Source organism: Oryzias latipes, chromosome 5 (assembly GCF_002234675.1).
Source record: "Oryzias latipes chromosome 5, ASM223467v1".
NCBI classification, from domain to species: domain Eukaryota; kingdom Metazoa; phylum Chordata; class Actinopteri; order Beloniformes; family Adrianichthyidae; genus Oryzias; species Oryzias latipes.
In genome coordinates this window covers 5,340,007-5,355,329 of record NC_019863.2, presented here as the reverse complement: position 1 = coordinate 5,355,329, position 15,323 = coordinate 5,340,007, and the positions used below count along the sequence as shown (strand labels likewise).

The 15,323-nt window shown below is 40.5% G+C and overlaps 1 protein-coding gene and 1 long non-coding RNA gene across 4 annotated transcripts; both read left to right on the top strand.

The window, feature by feature from the left end:
* The first annotated feature begins 407 nt into the window (after positions 1 to 407).
* On the top strand, positions 408 to 8,694 carry LOC111946287. 3 transcript variants are annotated; one of them, XM_020703083.2, is made up of 11 exons: positions 430 to 646; positions 746 to 772; positions 904 to 1,191; positions 1,317 to 1,592; positions 1,744 to 2,031; positions 2,397 to 2,684; positions 3,607 to 3,732; positions 4,208 to 4,227; positions 6,763 to 6,789; positions 6,912 to 6,981; positions 8,225 to 8,694. In XM_020703083.2, the coding sequence occupies exons 1-11, from the start codon at positions 613 to 615 to the stop codon at positions 8,248 to 8,250; spliced, it is 1,470 nt and encodes a 489-aa protein (XP_020558742.2). In that variant the 5' UTR covers positions 430 to 612; the 3' UTR covers positions 8,251 to 8,694. The 3 variants fall into 3 exon arrangements, with proteins under 3 accessions (XP_020558741.2, XP_020558742.2, XP_023810559.1); XM_020703082.2 differs by having other exon boundaries at positions 408 to 646; positions 6,912 to 8,694; XM_023954791.1 differs by lacking the exon at positions 430 to 646 and having other exon boundaries at positions 725 to 1,191; positions 6,912 to 8,694.
* Positions 8,695 to 13,432: 4,738 nt separating this feature from the next.
* Positions 13,433 to 14,013, top strand: LOC111947432. Its single transcript, XR_002873269.1, has 3 exons — positions 13,433 to 13,612; positions 13,712 to 13,738; positions 13,871 to 14,013. It is a non-coding gene; the product is annotated as an uncharacterized LOC111947432 (long non-coding RNA).
* The last annotated feature ends 1,310 nt before the right edge of the window (positions 14,014 to 15,323 follow it).

The following is a 15,323-nucleotide window of genomic DNA, read 5'->3' as shown; positions in this document are numbered from 1 at the left end:
ATATTAGTAATGACCATTTTGTTTTCAGTTATTTCATTTGTCCATTACTTACGAGCCCATGAAATGAAGGGATTGTGTTTAAAAAATGCTTTATTTTTTCACATTTTTATGCAATCTTTTTGTTCAACCCATGGAATAAAAGCTGAAAGTCTGCACTTCAATGGCATCTGAGTTGTTTTATCTAAAATTCACTTTGGTAATGTACAGAAACTAAATTAGAAAGAATGTGTCTCTGTCCAAATATTTATGGTCCTGACTGTAGAAGTGTGTTTCTGTGGTCATCTGCTGTGCTTCAAGTCTGAAAGCAAATTTAGAGATCATTTTATTTTTTTATTTATTGTGCGCGATTTTATATTACTTGTTTTGGTGTATAGAACTTTGTGTTATGTTACATATGAAAAGTGTTAGATAAATAAAGATTGATTTCATTTAATTTGAACAGATATCTACACCATATTTATACTCCGGCCATATGTGCTGCACAACATGCGAGAGGAAGTGTTTCTGTGGTCAGCCGCTGTGCTTCACTGCTGAAAGTAAGTTTAGAGATGTGACAAAAGGCAAAAAGCCTAGAAGACAGAGAGGGGTACAAAGTTGAGAACATTCAGCTTCATGATGAAACCTCAACTGCTCTTCACACTGATGTGTAAGTCTCTCCTTTGAGTTTTAGTATGAACTATAATCTAGAGTTACCTTAAACCAGAGGAGCAAACATTGATATATTCGTGTTTTCTTGTTTCCACAGATTTTTTTCTGGTGTTGGAAGCAAACGGTCAGTCTCTGAGTTCAGTGTAGCTGCGATCTTTACATTTTCTGTGATTTGTTAACAGTAAAATGCTTTGAGGATGTCATTTACAGATGAATGTGAGCCATTAAGTGTCATGTCGTCCTCTGAAATTTCAGATCTTTCTCCGGCCAAACTGACGGTGGATGTAGCCGTGATCACAGAAACCGATTTGGTGACATTAAAGTGTCAGATTCCATCTTCAGCTTCTGGATGCACTTTCTTCACTCCAAGTGAAACGTTCTTTGAGGGCAGCTGTCTGCTGAGGCTGACAGGAGCTGAACTTCTGAATCTGACTAAAAGAAGATCTCCTGCTACCATTGAAGTTAGATGTTTTTACACAGAGAAGAGAGGAGCTTTCAATTTGACATCTGTGGACAGTGATCCATCCATCATCGAGATAAACAGTAAATTTTTGTGTTTTTAAAGTTGCTTAAAATATATTTAATAGAAATGTTGTGTTGTAGGTTTTTTGCTGAATCCAGCTGAAAAGTTTTAATGTGATCTTTAATTTCCTTTATGTCATTTTCAGACCTTCTTCCTCCTGATCTGAGTGTGAATTCACAGGCGATCACAGAAACAGATTCAGTCACATTAAACTGTCAGCCTCCGGTGTCTGTGACAAAATGTAATTGGCACTTTAAGGGAAAAAAGCGTGCCGAACAATTCTCCTGTTCTAAGACACTGACTGGAGCTGAGCTGTTAAGAATGGCGAGTCAAAGTGTTCCTGCTAAAGTTCAAGTTTGGTGTACTTACCTTAATGGTCATCAATCTCCAAAAAGTCAGCGGATGACCATCACTGTCCAGTGTGAGTAAACACAACTGCTGTGGTTTAGCAGTGAAAGTGGAGAGAATGAGTTAAAGTCAGATTTGATCTTCTTAAGGAGGAACATTGTAAGAAAAATCTGCTTTTTTATTTTCAGTCAGAGGTTTCAGCCATGAAATGTGTTTTTTTTCAGTTCCTCCTCCTGAACTAAGAGTGAATCCGGCTGTGATCACAGAGAGAGACTCGGCCACGTTGGACTGTGTGACTCCATCATCTCTTTCTGTCACTGAATGTCATTTCTACTTTGTGAGAACAAAAACTACCAGAAGCAGCTCCTGCATGCAGACGCTGACAGCAGCTGAACTTCTGTTCCTGTCAGGACAAAGTTCACCTGCTGAGGTTCAGCTGATGTGTTTTTACCCTGTGGAAAGAGACGCAAACTCTCTGTCTCCACACAGCAATATCAGCTCCATCCACATAGGTGAGTGATCAATCAGGTTTTTTTAACAACAGTGTATGAATGTGATCACTTGTACAGTTCTGATAATGTTGTAGGTCCTTTAGAAAAGACCTTGACAACAACACAGAGTACGTTAACTCACAGAGAAACCTCGGTTATCTCAACAACAATCAAAGAAATCATTTTAACATCAGCACCTGTCAGCTCAGGAAGAACCACGGGTAGATCATTTCTTACATCTCTGACATCTGTGAATCATCAACCAGCTAACAGACTTAAGCATTAAATATGAAAACATGAATAAAAATATCATCTATATAAAATGCTCCAGTTTATTTGCTAAGTGCTAGTTTGTGTTTTAACCCATGAAATGTGTTTTTTTTCAGTTCCTCCTCCTGAACTAAGAGTGAATCCGGCTGTGATCACAGAGAGAGACTTGGCCACGTTGGCCTGTGTGACTCCATCATCTCTTTCTGTCACTGAATGTCATTTCTACTTTGTGAGAACAAAAACTACCAGAAGCAGCTCCTGCATGCAGACGCTGACAGCAGCTGAACTTCTGCTTCTGTCAGGACAAAGTTCACCTGCTGAGGTTCAGCTGATGTGTTTTTACCCTGTGGAAAGAGACGCAAACTCTCTGTCTCCACACAGCAATGTCAGCTCCATCCACATAGGTGAGTGATTAGCTAATGTGTTTTTTTATCTGCCTTATTTAAATATGGAAATTGAGAGGTTCAGTTACACTTTAATATTTGTATGATAAAATTTTCTTTCAAAATTTCAACTGTGACTCCAGCAGACTGTCGATCCAGAGGTGAGACACACATATAACAGTTGTGTAAAATATTTGATACAAGCAGCTGAATGCAACATTTTTCTATAATCCAATAAATATAATAACCGACTCACCAAAGAGCTCTCGTAGTTCACTTTCTACCTCTCTGACATCAGGGAATCCCGTTTCAACACAACGCTAACTCTAATACAGTCAACCTTTACAGGCGGTAAAATGTTTCTTAATTTACAACAAATTATGTAAATAGTGTAGTACTTTTTCTAAGAACAAATGGTTTGATTAAATATGTGTTTAGTTTTCAAAGAAACAGTTGTGTTTGAGGCTTATAACTGCTGTACGAGCTGAGACACTTGTGTTTCTGACTGACTTCAGTCAACTGTAACTAAAACTAGTCTTTTCACTAAAACAAAGGATTGACATTAATAACATTGTTGTTTTTTGCTCATGTTTCTTTTTGAAACAACAACCCTTTTCCCTTTTCAGTCTTCAGCTTGGTCCTGGTAATAGTCAATCTAGTTTATTGAAATGCAGGTTTAACTTCTTTAGATTTTTTTGGTCAAAGTGCCTTTTGGCAAGAGATGGTGACAAAGACTGTCCTCAGTTGCCAGATTCACTCAGATCATTGTGAGACTAAGTGCTAGAGTAAAGAAAAAACAAATGAGCATTTTAAAGAGCTTTGAACAAACACAGAGATAATAACCAATTGCAGTTAAGAAGGATAGACACTCGGCAGCAGATTATTGACGGACTCAAGCTCAGGTGTTTAATTTTATTTTTTCTTTTACATGTTTTCTTCTCAGAAAACCAACAGATACATCTTTCCAACAGAGAAGAGTGGAAAAAGCTTTTAGCCTTGCCAGGTGCTGTGGTAACTGTGGGCGTTATTATACTGGGATTGACACTCTTCTGGTCCAACAGAGAAAGTGGTAAGAACAATGATAACTCCTCTAACCTTTAAGGAGAAAAAGTTGCTGCTCCTGCATCTGCTGCTTTGTGTCATGGTCTACCAAAGCCCCTGACTTCTCATTAGTCTGCCAGCTTGGTAAATTTGAGCTCAAGTCCACATGACTGCAAAAATATAAAAAGTATTCCACCAAGTTTCTGAGAGAGTTTCTATAGTTTTTATAACATGTCATCTCTTTTAAACCAATGAACAAGGCAGACTTTGATCATTTTGCGTTGCACATGAATACCAGCTGGATGGTTCAGTTGGCTGGGTAGGAGTGTTACTTTGTTTAGAACTTCAGAAAATGCATTTTTAAATCAGTTAGATAAGTGGTTTGCTAAGTTTTTCAAGAAGGTGAGGTATTAATGTTTTCACTGTAGATGTGTCATTTTATGTACGTATACTATGTTCTGTTGATAGAAAATACACACCATTTCTTTTCTCTTCTTCCTCAGATTTCCAGAGGAATGTTCTGGTAATGCACACATTTGCTAATTAAGCATTTATTTATCTATAATGACATCAGCTAAATTGGGCCACTTTTTGGTTAATCGCTTGGGAAACTGAGAAAAAACAATGTATAGCATTTGATTTTGTTCTTAATATTAATAATACTTGTTTTTAATGCTTTTGAGTTGCATTCAGAAGATAGAATTTTATTGTTAAAACGCTACAGTACGGTGGCCAACAGGGCTCACACTACATACAAAGGAAACAACGCAACGGCATTACCCGAAGCACAACAAAGTTACCCTAAGCACAACGAAATTACCCGCAACACAATGACATAACCTCAGCAACAGCATTAACCTCAGCACAACTTAAATGAGGATTTTTTGTTTCCTACCGGTGGAAAAAAACAATTCAGTTACAAACTACTCGGTTCGATGGAGTTGTAGGGCCACCAAAAAAAGTAAAATTACGAGATTTGAAGACATAAATTTACAAGAAAAACTTTTGTAATTTTACAAGATTAAAGTGGAGGTGAGCAGCCAGAGCATCAGCAAGGTAAAATGTGATTAGGTATAATGTACCACTCAAAGTGCAGAGTTAAACGGACATGTTAAGCTTTATAATAAAATTATATTACACCCCTAATAAATATGTATACAGTATATATACACACCTCATCCTGGATAGTGGCTTCTATGCTCACTAGTTTCGGACCTTCTTCCTTGCGGCTAGCATACAGTCTCAGGGTGCTGGATTTGGGATGGAACCCTCCATGCATGGTGAGGAGCTTTCGTGTTTTAACATCCGTGGTCTGTATGTCTTCCTTTGGCCATCTTATTATTCCTGCAGGGTTTCTGATAACTGGCAATACGTAGCTGTTTATTGCCCAGGTCTTATTTTTGCAGTTGAGCTGGCTTCTCAGGACTTGCCTTACTTGTAACGATCATTTGTTAGTCTGTTGTGTTTTGTTTGATAAATGTTGATTTAAAAAAGTTTATTTTGAAGGTAATTTTATTTTGAAAATACCAGAAGTGCTTACCTTGCTTAGCGCAAATTGTATGGACAGAGAAGAGAGACGCTGGAAGCAGAAGCACCACGTTTGTATGCAAAGAATACCAGATGTGGATGAGAGGACACTAAGAGTAACTCGCATCTCGGCATGCAGCCAACGAGGTGATTTATTTATTTGTTTAACTGTCTGTTTACAATGTATGTTCGTTGTCAAAGAAGTTTCTATTATGTTTGTATGTGCAGTTTTCACGGTGGATTTGGAGAGACCAAATAAACCGTTATGAGAACCATTTGCGTCTGTAAACGCCTGGTGTGGAGATACATTACTCGTTGGAGGTATTTAGCTGTTGCTAACACTCGCTCTTAGCATATAGCTTGATGTCATCCATGTAGAGGAGGTGCCTGATGTTGGCCCCATTTCTGAGTCGGTATCTATAGCCAGTCTTGTTGATTATTTGGCTGAGGGGGTTCAGACCTATGCAGAACAGCAGTGGGGACAGAGCATCACCTTGGTATATCCCACATTTAATGGACACTTGTGCAAGTGGCTTCCCATTGGCTTCAAGGGTGGTTTTCCACAGCTGCCGGTGCTGTCCAGTTCTTCATACCTGAGACTCTTTCTTGGATGTCTGCCACTGTGATGGATACTGGATTCTGTTCAGGGAGGTTGCTATGTTCTTTTCTCAGAGAGACCAGCCATTGGGCATTGCTGTTATGTGCTGCCTCTTTCTCCCATATGTTTTTCCAGTACTGTTCAATTTCCAGCCTAGGTGGGTCTGCTCGACTGTTTTGACAGTCTATGACTACTACGACTATGATTACGACTATGAGTTTCTCCTTTTTTTTTTACATTTTTTGATGCTGGTGTGCAGCGGGATTTTTGTCAAGGTTTAAGTGTGCCGTGGCTCAAATAAGATTGCACGAGGGGAGAAGATAACTTGGAGCTGCAGAGGATGAGTACAGGTAGAGAGGCGGGGGCGGGGCTTAGACTCACTGCTTATGAGTCCAGACCCGCAACAAACTAACAGCTGCTTCCTAATAAAAAATAGTTGTCACGCATAAAATTCATTTAGTTTATCGGGTTTAATGGATTCAAAAAAAAGAATAGAAAGGAGTCTGCATCACGGTGAATTTGTTTCCATCGTCTCCCTCATCTTCACTCTGGGTGTTTGACAGACAGAAAAGTTTATTCGAGGTTGTGGAAAATGGAGAAAAGATCAAAGGAAACATCACGCTAGTAAATAATTAAAATAAATAAATAAATAAATATCCTGACAACATTTTGAATTGATACAAGTATCGCCAAATGATCTATCTCAATGTATCGGTAAAACCCTTATTTTCTAACCCCCCTAGTGTTGCGGCTCCCTGTGCTTTCATTTCTGTGGGAAACTGATCCAAATGGCTCTTTGAGTGGTAAAGGTTGCAGATCCCTGGTCTAACCGCATGTGAACCATTTTACCAGATGGCCCGATTTAGCTGATGTCTCCCTAAGTCTTGTTTAAATGACATTAATATTTCCTTTTTCTCCTTCTGCTACATGGAGAATTCACAAAATCCTGATGGAGGACTGGTAACTTTTCACTTTTTTGTCAGATATTTCTCCAGTTTATCTAAGTTTTCAAGTGTCTAAAACAAAAAAGTAAGAAAACAAACAAACAACATAAGGAATTGTTTTTTCTTTACATGCCAAAGAACTTCAACCCAGGAAACAATGAAACCTTCAGCTTGGTCACCTACCTACCCGTAAATGTTCATTCTACAGGTGAGCTGCTGATGTTAAACCTAAGAAAACAAGCAAAACACAATTTATTCTTTTCAAGACTGCCGCTCTTTACCTTAAAGGGGATAACATGAGTACAAAGTTTAAGGAAAAACAGACTAAAATTGTTAGAGAATGTATATAGTAAATTCTGTTCAGTGCTGCCAGACAGTGTTTTACAGCCCAAAAGTCATCTGAAAACCCCCGGACCCAGCAAAAAACCCTTTTATGGCTGTGGACCATAGGGAGTGGTGAACGGACCCTACCCGCCACATAAAAAACGTCTCTTAATTTCGGCGTGGTCCTCGAGGTCTTTTAGGTGGGCCCAGATGTCTGTGATGCAAAGTTTGCAATGAACCTTACTCTCATCGCTAATTGATGGTAACTGAAGGTCACTGTTGCTTTTCCACTCCTTTCTCTAACTTTTCCATATTGTGCTCACTTTGGCATTTTTGCGCTAGACTACCACTGTCTCTTGCTTGTAACTAGCTGGCTGGCAAATGACCAAAGCCTGCGCTACATTCAAACAACAATCCTACACTAGATGACGGGTGCAGCGCAGAGGTCTGGCAGCAGCGCGATTGGAGAAGGCGTGGCCAGAGTTCAAATATTTCAACTTTGGCGTGGTTGTGGTGTCAACAAATCAGGGACTCAATTTTTTTGGTGCTCGAGAAACGCGTGCTACTGGAAAACACTGCTGCCTGGACAGCTGTGTCAGAGGGCCGACTCCAGATCGAAGAGGCACGTGGGGCGATCCAGCCCTCAGTAAACACTCCAGTGGGCCGGAGTGGTCTTCTGCCGGGGACTTGACGTTCTGTGGGGCAAGTAGCGACTTTGTGATGACAGACAGAATTTGCACTCAGTGTATTTAAAAACGCATGTGCAGTGACGTATGTATCAGAAGATGTTTGATTGGCCGTTCTGCCAACGTCAATCAAATCATGTACTTCTCAGTGAGGATTGTGATTTGCAGACGCATTTTTTAGAAATATATTCTGATATTTTTGATTATTCATCTTTGCTGGCCTGTGATCTACCTTCATGTCCTTGAAGATCAACCGGTCAATTGCAATATAGATATATACATATATACATACATACATACATGTCCCCTGTTCTAGACAGTCTGTCGCAGAGGCCATGACCCCGTTTCTGGAGGAAGCTTCAGATTTAACTCCAGTTAAACTAAAATGATTTTTTTTCTGGTATTTTTTCAAAAACGAATTATCTGTTTTTTTTCTTTCAGAGTTTGTGCCAGTCCAATCAGAGTGAATCCGCCTTTACGTTTCCAATGAGTTTGCTGCAAAGAAGATTGAACAAATCTGAAGAGTCCATATCCATGTCTGATACAAAATGCATTTTTAAAAATTGTAAAAGGAGTTTGTACTTTAAATGAAAAAAAAAAGCTATTGTACTTTTTACCATTGATGCTAAGTTTTAAACATATAAAATTGCAACGTCTCATTTGAACTTCTATTCGAGTCAATATTTGTGTTTGCCGATTAGATTCAATTCGATTTTGGTTCATTTTAAAGGATATAATTCAATCAGATGTACTGACCTAAGATCGATCCCGGACATCTTGAACCAAAAACCAGTGTGACTGAGGTATAAATACTTGTAAAGCATTTCACAACTTTATTACGGTAAAATGAAATACACTACAATTTCTGTGTACTCTATTTTATTTTACAGTAATAAAGCTTTAAAATAAAATACAATACAGTGCATAAGTACTTTATTGTATTTTTTTTTTACAGTTTTACTACCCTAGAATGAAAAACTAGTTACTGGCATCCAACTGCCAGTAGTTATTGTAAATGTTGCGACAGTAATTGTACTGTACCTTGTTTTATGTCTCTTTTACGTATTTTCATTTCCAGTTTATTAACATTAAAATAAATATGGTAAATAAAAAGTTACTCTGGTTCTCTTATGACAACTACTGTCACAAGAACAGGCAGACGGTTGGTTCCAAATCTAGCTGTTACGGTTTCTGTTTCTTTGCCCTTGTTTAGTGGTTTGTATGTTTCGAGTCTCTAGCCTGCCGTATGCAGTGGTTTTGTTTTTTGTAGTTTTGTTTATTAAAGCCCCGTTTCCCCTGCAACCTCCTGCCTCCTCTCCTCTCTGCGCCTGGGTACTCCCTCATCCTGTCCCCGTAACATTATGGACCAGCCATACCAGTACCCAGCAGAGGGGACCTGTCTCTGGTGGACCCCTGGCTCTTCCCAGATCTACAAGGACTTCAAGGGGAGTCCCCTGTTCGGAGTCGCCTAAGAGGGGGGTCGTCGTCATCACCGCCGCCCCCATTCTGAGTCCTCCCCTGTTTCCTGGATGCAGCAGGACGTTCTCCGGCATAGGTCCTTCCTGGACCCCCTGGACCAGGACCTATGGCTCTGGGAGGACTTAATCCTGGAGGAGGAGGAGGGGGCCGCGACCCAGTGGACCTCTGAGTGTTTTCAGCTCCCTGCCTCTGTCTTCAACGAGAGTCTAGTGGCTGTAAGAGGGGGCCGCCGTCGTCGCTGCCGCCGCCCTTCTCGGTGTCCCGTCGTGGACCTGGAGGCACCCCAACCCGTTCCGGCTCCGAGGAGGGTTCCGGACCCACCACGACCCGGTCCCGCTCCGAGGGGGGTGCCGGACCCACCACGACCCGTTCCTGCTCCTAGGAGGGTCCTGGACAGGGGGAAGGCAGACCCTGCGGAGGGGTTGAGGAGGCGGAGTCAACCAATCAGAGAGCAGGATTCGGTAAAGTTAGAAAGAGCTTCACAGCTTCAGATTTCCTGCTTCAATAACTCTTCTAATAAACGTTCAAATGTGACAGCAAGTATCTTAATCATTCTGTATCGACACAGAAAGTGAACTACAAATGCATTTCTAAATAAAAAATTCATTTTTTTCCCTCTATTTTAATGAGAAATGATCTCTTCGTGCTTTAAATGCAGACATGTAGCTAGACGGCTGTCATTGGCCCGTCAGCAGGAAGATCATCTTTGTTGTAGCAGGACAATAGGGCCAGGGCTATTGAGCACCTTTATTATAAATCGTATGGATTAACATTTGAAAAAATATATTTGATTAGATCAACGTGTTCCCTGCAGCTGTCGCGGACCCAGGCGCTGCGACGGCACAGTCGCTCAGCGGGATCCTCTTTCTAACTTTACCAAATCATCTGAGTGCTTCACTCTGATTGGTTGACTCCGCCTCCTCTAACCCTCCCTCCCCCCATAGTTTCATTTTTTGGACACATATCAGTTTTGACACAAGTTTCTCACAAAGAATGTGTCAGAGTTCAAAGCGCAGTTGTAGCGCACTTGCGATTTGCGCCAGCAGATTCAGTCACACGCAGAATCACATTTGAGCAGTTGTAATCACAGTTTTGAAGTTGTAACTCTAAATGAACACATGAAAATGGGAAATTTCTCAGTTCACAGCAGAAGATTTTTACTAAACAATGCAGATTTTTGGTGCACAAGTTTTCACATTCTATTTTACAAGTTCTCAGATCAAATCTACAAGTGCGTTCTTTTTGGAGCATATTTACCTTGATAGAGTCTGGGCAGACGGCAAGCAAACAGAGCAAGGGTCAGAAGACAAGGTCTAGATACAACACTCGGTTATGAAGACAAAGTAGCACAAACAATACTTCACATTGTGCTCTGCTCAATGCAGTACTTCGTCGGTGTGCGACAGAAGGAAGTTGAGAGTGAATGTGGAAAAGAGTAAGGCGATGAGGTGTACGAGGTTAAAGGGTGAACGTAGATTGAATGTGGCATTAAATGGGGAGTTGTTGGAAGAGGTAGAGTGTTTTCAGTATTTGGGGTCGTGTGTCTGTGTGGATGGTGGAATAGGGGGAGAGGTAGAGTTTAGAATGAACAAAGTAAAAAAAAAAAAAGATAATGCATTAGGTTGATTTAATTCGATGCTGGCTCAGACCAATGTGGTTTTAATTATTTTAATAGAAGTCGATTAATCTATTAATATTACACCCCTATTAAACATTGTCAGGTTTTCTAATGTCTCCTTTTTCCAAACAATGTCAAATGAATATGTACATAAAAATGAATACTAAATAATAAAAGTTATAGTGAACCTTAGAATAAATCATGGTTCCATTTGTTGAAAGCTGAAACAGCAGGGTAACTTTATTTTCCCCACTTCTCACTTCTTCTTACCTTTATCATTGGTGACAACAATGTATCTTACAGGTGAGCTTCCAGAGCAGATGTCTTTAACTACTCTAGAGAGATCAACAGGGAGTGTGGAGAGAGGTGGAGAGGCATGTGTAAGCAGGTTGGGATGGGTGGAAGAAGGTTTCAGGTGTGATGTGTAAGCAATGATTGTCATCAAGAATGAAAGGAAAAGTGTTAAAGACTGTGGTGAGAGCAGCCATGTAGTTGGACCAAAGATCTGTCTAAGGACACCAGAAACCAAATTGTTGACCTGCACCCGGCTGGGAAGAATCTGCAATAGGTAACGGAGGAGCATTTCAAGGTCCTGGAGTGGCCTAGCCAGTCTCCAGATCTCAACCCCATAGAAAATCTTTGGAGGGAGTTGAAAGTCCGTGTTGTCCAGCGACAGTCCCAAACATCACTGCTCTAGAGTAGATCTGCATGGAGGAATGGGCCAAAATACCAGCAACAGTTTGTGAAAACCTTGTAAAGACTTACGCAGACAGCCCATATCAAGCTGCAATAGCAGTGGTGACTAAGGCTTTAGGGTGACCGCAATCCGGTCACTGATGTATGGGGGGGCGTTAAAAATACTGGTTGTCATTCTGCACTACCAGTATGGCCACACTCACTATCAGCTCAATAGTGAGCACCTGTGAGACTCAGCCAGACACTTATTTAACTCAGCCAGCTTGCATTCCCCTCCCTTTCTGGTGTCCTTAGACAGATCTTTGGTCCAACTACATGGCTGCTCTCACCACAGTCTTTAACACTTTTCCTTTGATTCTTGATGACAATCATTGCTTACACATCACACCTGAAACCTTCTTCCACCCATCCCAACCTGCTTACACATGCCTCTACCAGGGGAAGAAGCTGTCCCAGCCCAAATGCCTACCACAGATCAGTCCATGTCCAGCTAAGTGGATGCGTCATTGACGTATGTTGTATCATCAAAGTCAAGTCAAAGAAAACTTTATTGTCAATCTCTACAATGTTTTCACATGCATAGAAATTGAAATTCCGTTTCTCTTCAAAATCCGGTGTAAAACAGGGAATCTAACTTAAAGTTACTGAATAAATAGAATAAGACGAACCAATAAGGAGACTTTAAAAAGAGAAAAAAAAGAAGTGACTGTAAAAATTAGAAAAAATAAAATTACTGTAGTATAATTATTCATTTTTTTCATTTTTTTTCATTTCAGTGCTGATGAGGTAGATGATGTGTGTGTGTCAGAGTTCACCAGGACAGGGGGCAACGGGGGGGGGGGGGGGGGGGGGGGGGTGGCTGGGAGAGAGTTCAGCTTCCTGACAGCCTGGAGGAGAAAACTGCATTTAATTTCAGCTAAAACTGACTATGCACCTCATCTGTCAACTTAAATAAATTGATGCCAATAGAGTTTGGTACCGGTAGTTTGATTTCTGAATGTGGATAATAAAACTGCCTGCTGTGGGCTTGTAAGCTCAGAGTGGGATCACATCTTAAGAAAGCACTCCACCCACCTGGCTCTCCCTTTAAACTTTATGCAGACTCTTATGTGATTTATTCTTTTCCACTGCACACTAGGCTTTTGGTGTCCTGAGCAATCTGAACTTGGAGAGGCTTCCACGGCCACAAATTAATCGGAAAATTTTCTAGGTAGAATCCACATTTGTTTTTTCTTACACTTATAAATGAAACTTCATTTACACATTCACTGGTCACCTGTCCAACTGCTCGTTATTTCTAATCAGCCAATCGGATGGTAAGTTAACCCTAGTGTTATCCTAGGCACTTTAACATTGGGAGTTGGGTCATCTAGACCCACTAGACAGTGCTCTGAACCTTTTTTCTTCAATGATTTGTGATCTTCACTGGTGTCCATGGATTACATGAAATCTTTCCACCTTTATCCACCTTTGTCATGGTAGGGAGAACACGTCAGTGTAAGAGTGGGGTCATCTAAGACAGCACAAGGGTTAAACTAAAAAAGAAAGAACCTGCATAATCTGCGTTTGTTTTTCTAATGCTTTTAGGTCTTATGGTTTTTGTCTGCATCTTATTGCCTAAATACAAAGTGTCCTTCCTACGAGTGGGATAGGACACCTGGTAGCCCTGTGACCCCAAAAGGGACAAAACAGGTTCAGAAGATGAATGAATGAACTTTCTGAATTCAGTTGTTAGAGGAATAAATAATGAACAAATGTACTGACTTTTAAAAAGAGCAAACTTAACAAACCAATTCACAGTTCTCTGAAAGACAAAGAGTTCGAAACCACATTATCAGGGCTGTGTCTTATACTCCGGCCGTGTGGGCTGCACAACATGCGAGAGGAAGTGTTTCTGTGGTCAGCTTCTGTGCTTCACTGCTGAAAGTAAGTTTAGAGATGTGACAAAAGGCAAAAAGCCTAGAAGACAGAGAGCTGTACAAAGTTGAGAACATTCAGCTTCATGATGAAACCTCAACTGCTCTTCACACTGATGTGTAAGTCTCTCCTTTGAGTTTTAGTATGAACTATAATCTAGAGTTACCTTAAACCACAGGAGCAAACATTGATGCATTCGTGTTTTCTTGTTTCCACAGATTTCTTTCTGGTGTTGGAAGCAAACGGTCCAGTCTCTGAGTTCAGTGTAGCTGCGATCTTTACATTTTCTGTGATTTGTTAACAGTAAAATGCTTTGAGGATGTCATTTACAGATGAATGTGAGCCATTAAGTGTCACGTCGTCCTTTGAAATTTCAGATCTTTCTCCGGCCAAACTGACGGTGGATGTAGCCGTGATCACAGAAACCGATTCGGTGACATTAAAGTGTCAGATTCCATCTTCAGCTTCTGGATGCACTTTCTTCACTCCAAGTGAAACGTTCTTTGTGGGCAGCTGTCTGCTGAGGCTGGACAGGAGCTGAACTTCTGAATCTGACTAAAGAAGATCTCCTGCTACCATTGAAGTTAGATGTTTTTAACACAGAGAAGAGAGGAGCTTTCAATTTGACATCTGTGGACAGTGATCCATCCATCATCGAGATAAACAGTAAATTGTTGTGTTTTTAAAGTTGCTTAAAATATATTTAATAGAGATGTTATGTTGTAGGTTTTTTGCTGAAACCAGCTAAAACGTTTTAATGTGATCTTTAATTTCCTTTGTCATTATCAGACCTTCTTCCTCCCGATCTGAGTGTGAATTCACAGGCGATCACAGAAACAGATTCAGTCACATTAAACTGTCAGCCTCCGGTGTCTGTGACAAAATGTAATTGGCACTTTAAGGGAAAAAAGCGTGCCGAACAATTCTCCTGTTCTAAGACACTGACTGGAGCTGAGCTGTTAAGAATGGCGAGTCAAAGTGTTCCTGCTAAAGTTCAAGTTTGTGTGTACTTACCTTAATGGTCATCAATCTCCAAAAAGTCAGCGGATGACCATCACTGTCCAGTGTGAGTAAAACACAACTGCTGTGGTTTAGCAGTGAAAGTGGAGGAGAATGAGTTAAAGTCAGATTTGATCTTCTTAAGGAGGAACATTGTAAGAAAAATCTGCTTTTTTATTTTCAGTCAGAGGTTTCACCCATGAAAATTGTTTTTTTTTTTCAGTTCCTCCTCCTGAACTAAGAGTGAATCCGGCTGTGATCACAGAGAGAGACTCGGCCACGTTGGCCTGTGTGACTCCATCATCTCTTTCTGTCACTGAATGTCATTTCTACTATGTGAGATCAAAAACTACCAGAAGCAGCTCCTGCATGCAGACGCTGACAGCAGCTGAACTTCTGTTCCTGTCAGGACAAAAGTTCACCTGCTGAGGTTCAGCTGATGTGTTTTTACCCTGTGGAAAGAGACACAAACTCTCTGTCTCCACACAGCAATGTCAGCTCCATCCACATAAGTGAGTGATCAATCAGGTTTTAACAACAGTGTATGAATGTGATCACTTGTACAGTGCTGATAATGTTGTAGGTCCTTTAAAAAACCTTGACAACAACACAGAGGACGTCAACTCACAGAACAAGCTCGGTTATCTCAACAACAATCAAGGAAATCATTTTAACATCAGCACCTGTCAGCTCAGCAAGACCCACAGGTAGATCAATTCTTACTTCTCTGACATCTGTGAATCATCAACCAGCTAACAGACTTAAGCATTAAATATGAAAACATGAATAAAAATATCATCTATATAAAATGCTCCAGTTTATTTGCTAAGT

What these genes read in the sequence shown, in the direction of transcription:
- LOC111946287 (XM_020703082.2), top strand. Translation starts at nt 613, where the DNA reads ATGATGAAACCTCAACTGCTCTTCACACTGATGT. An exon ending in ATCCATCATCGAGATAAACA is followed by an intron (nt 1,192 to 1,316) that starts GTAAATTTTTGT and finishes TGTCATTTTCAG; the next exon opens with ACCTTCTTCCTCCTGATCTG. An exon ending in ATTTCCAGAGGAATGTTCTG is followed by an intron (nt 4,228 to 6,762) that starts GTAATGCACACA and finishes TGCTACATGGAG; the next exon opens with AATTCACAAAATCCTGATGG.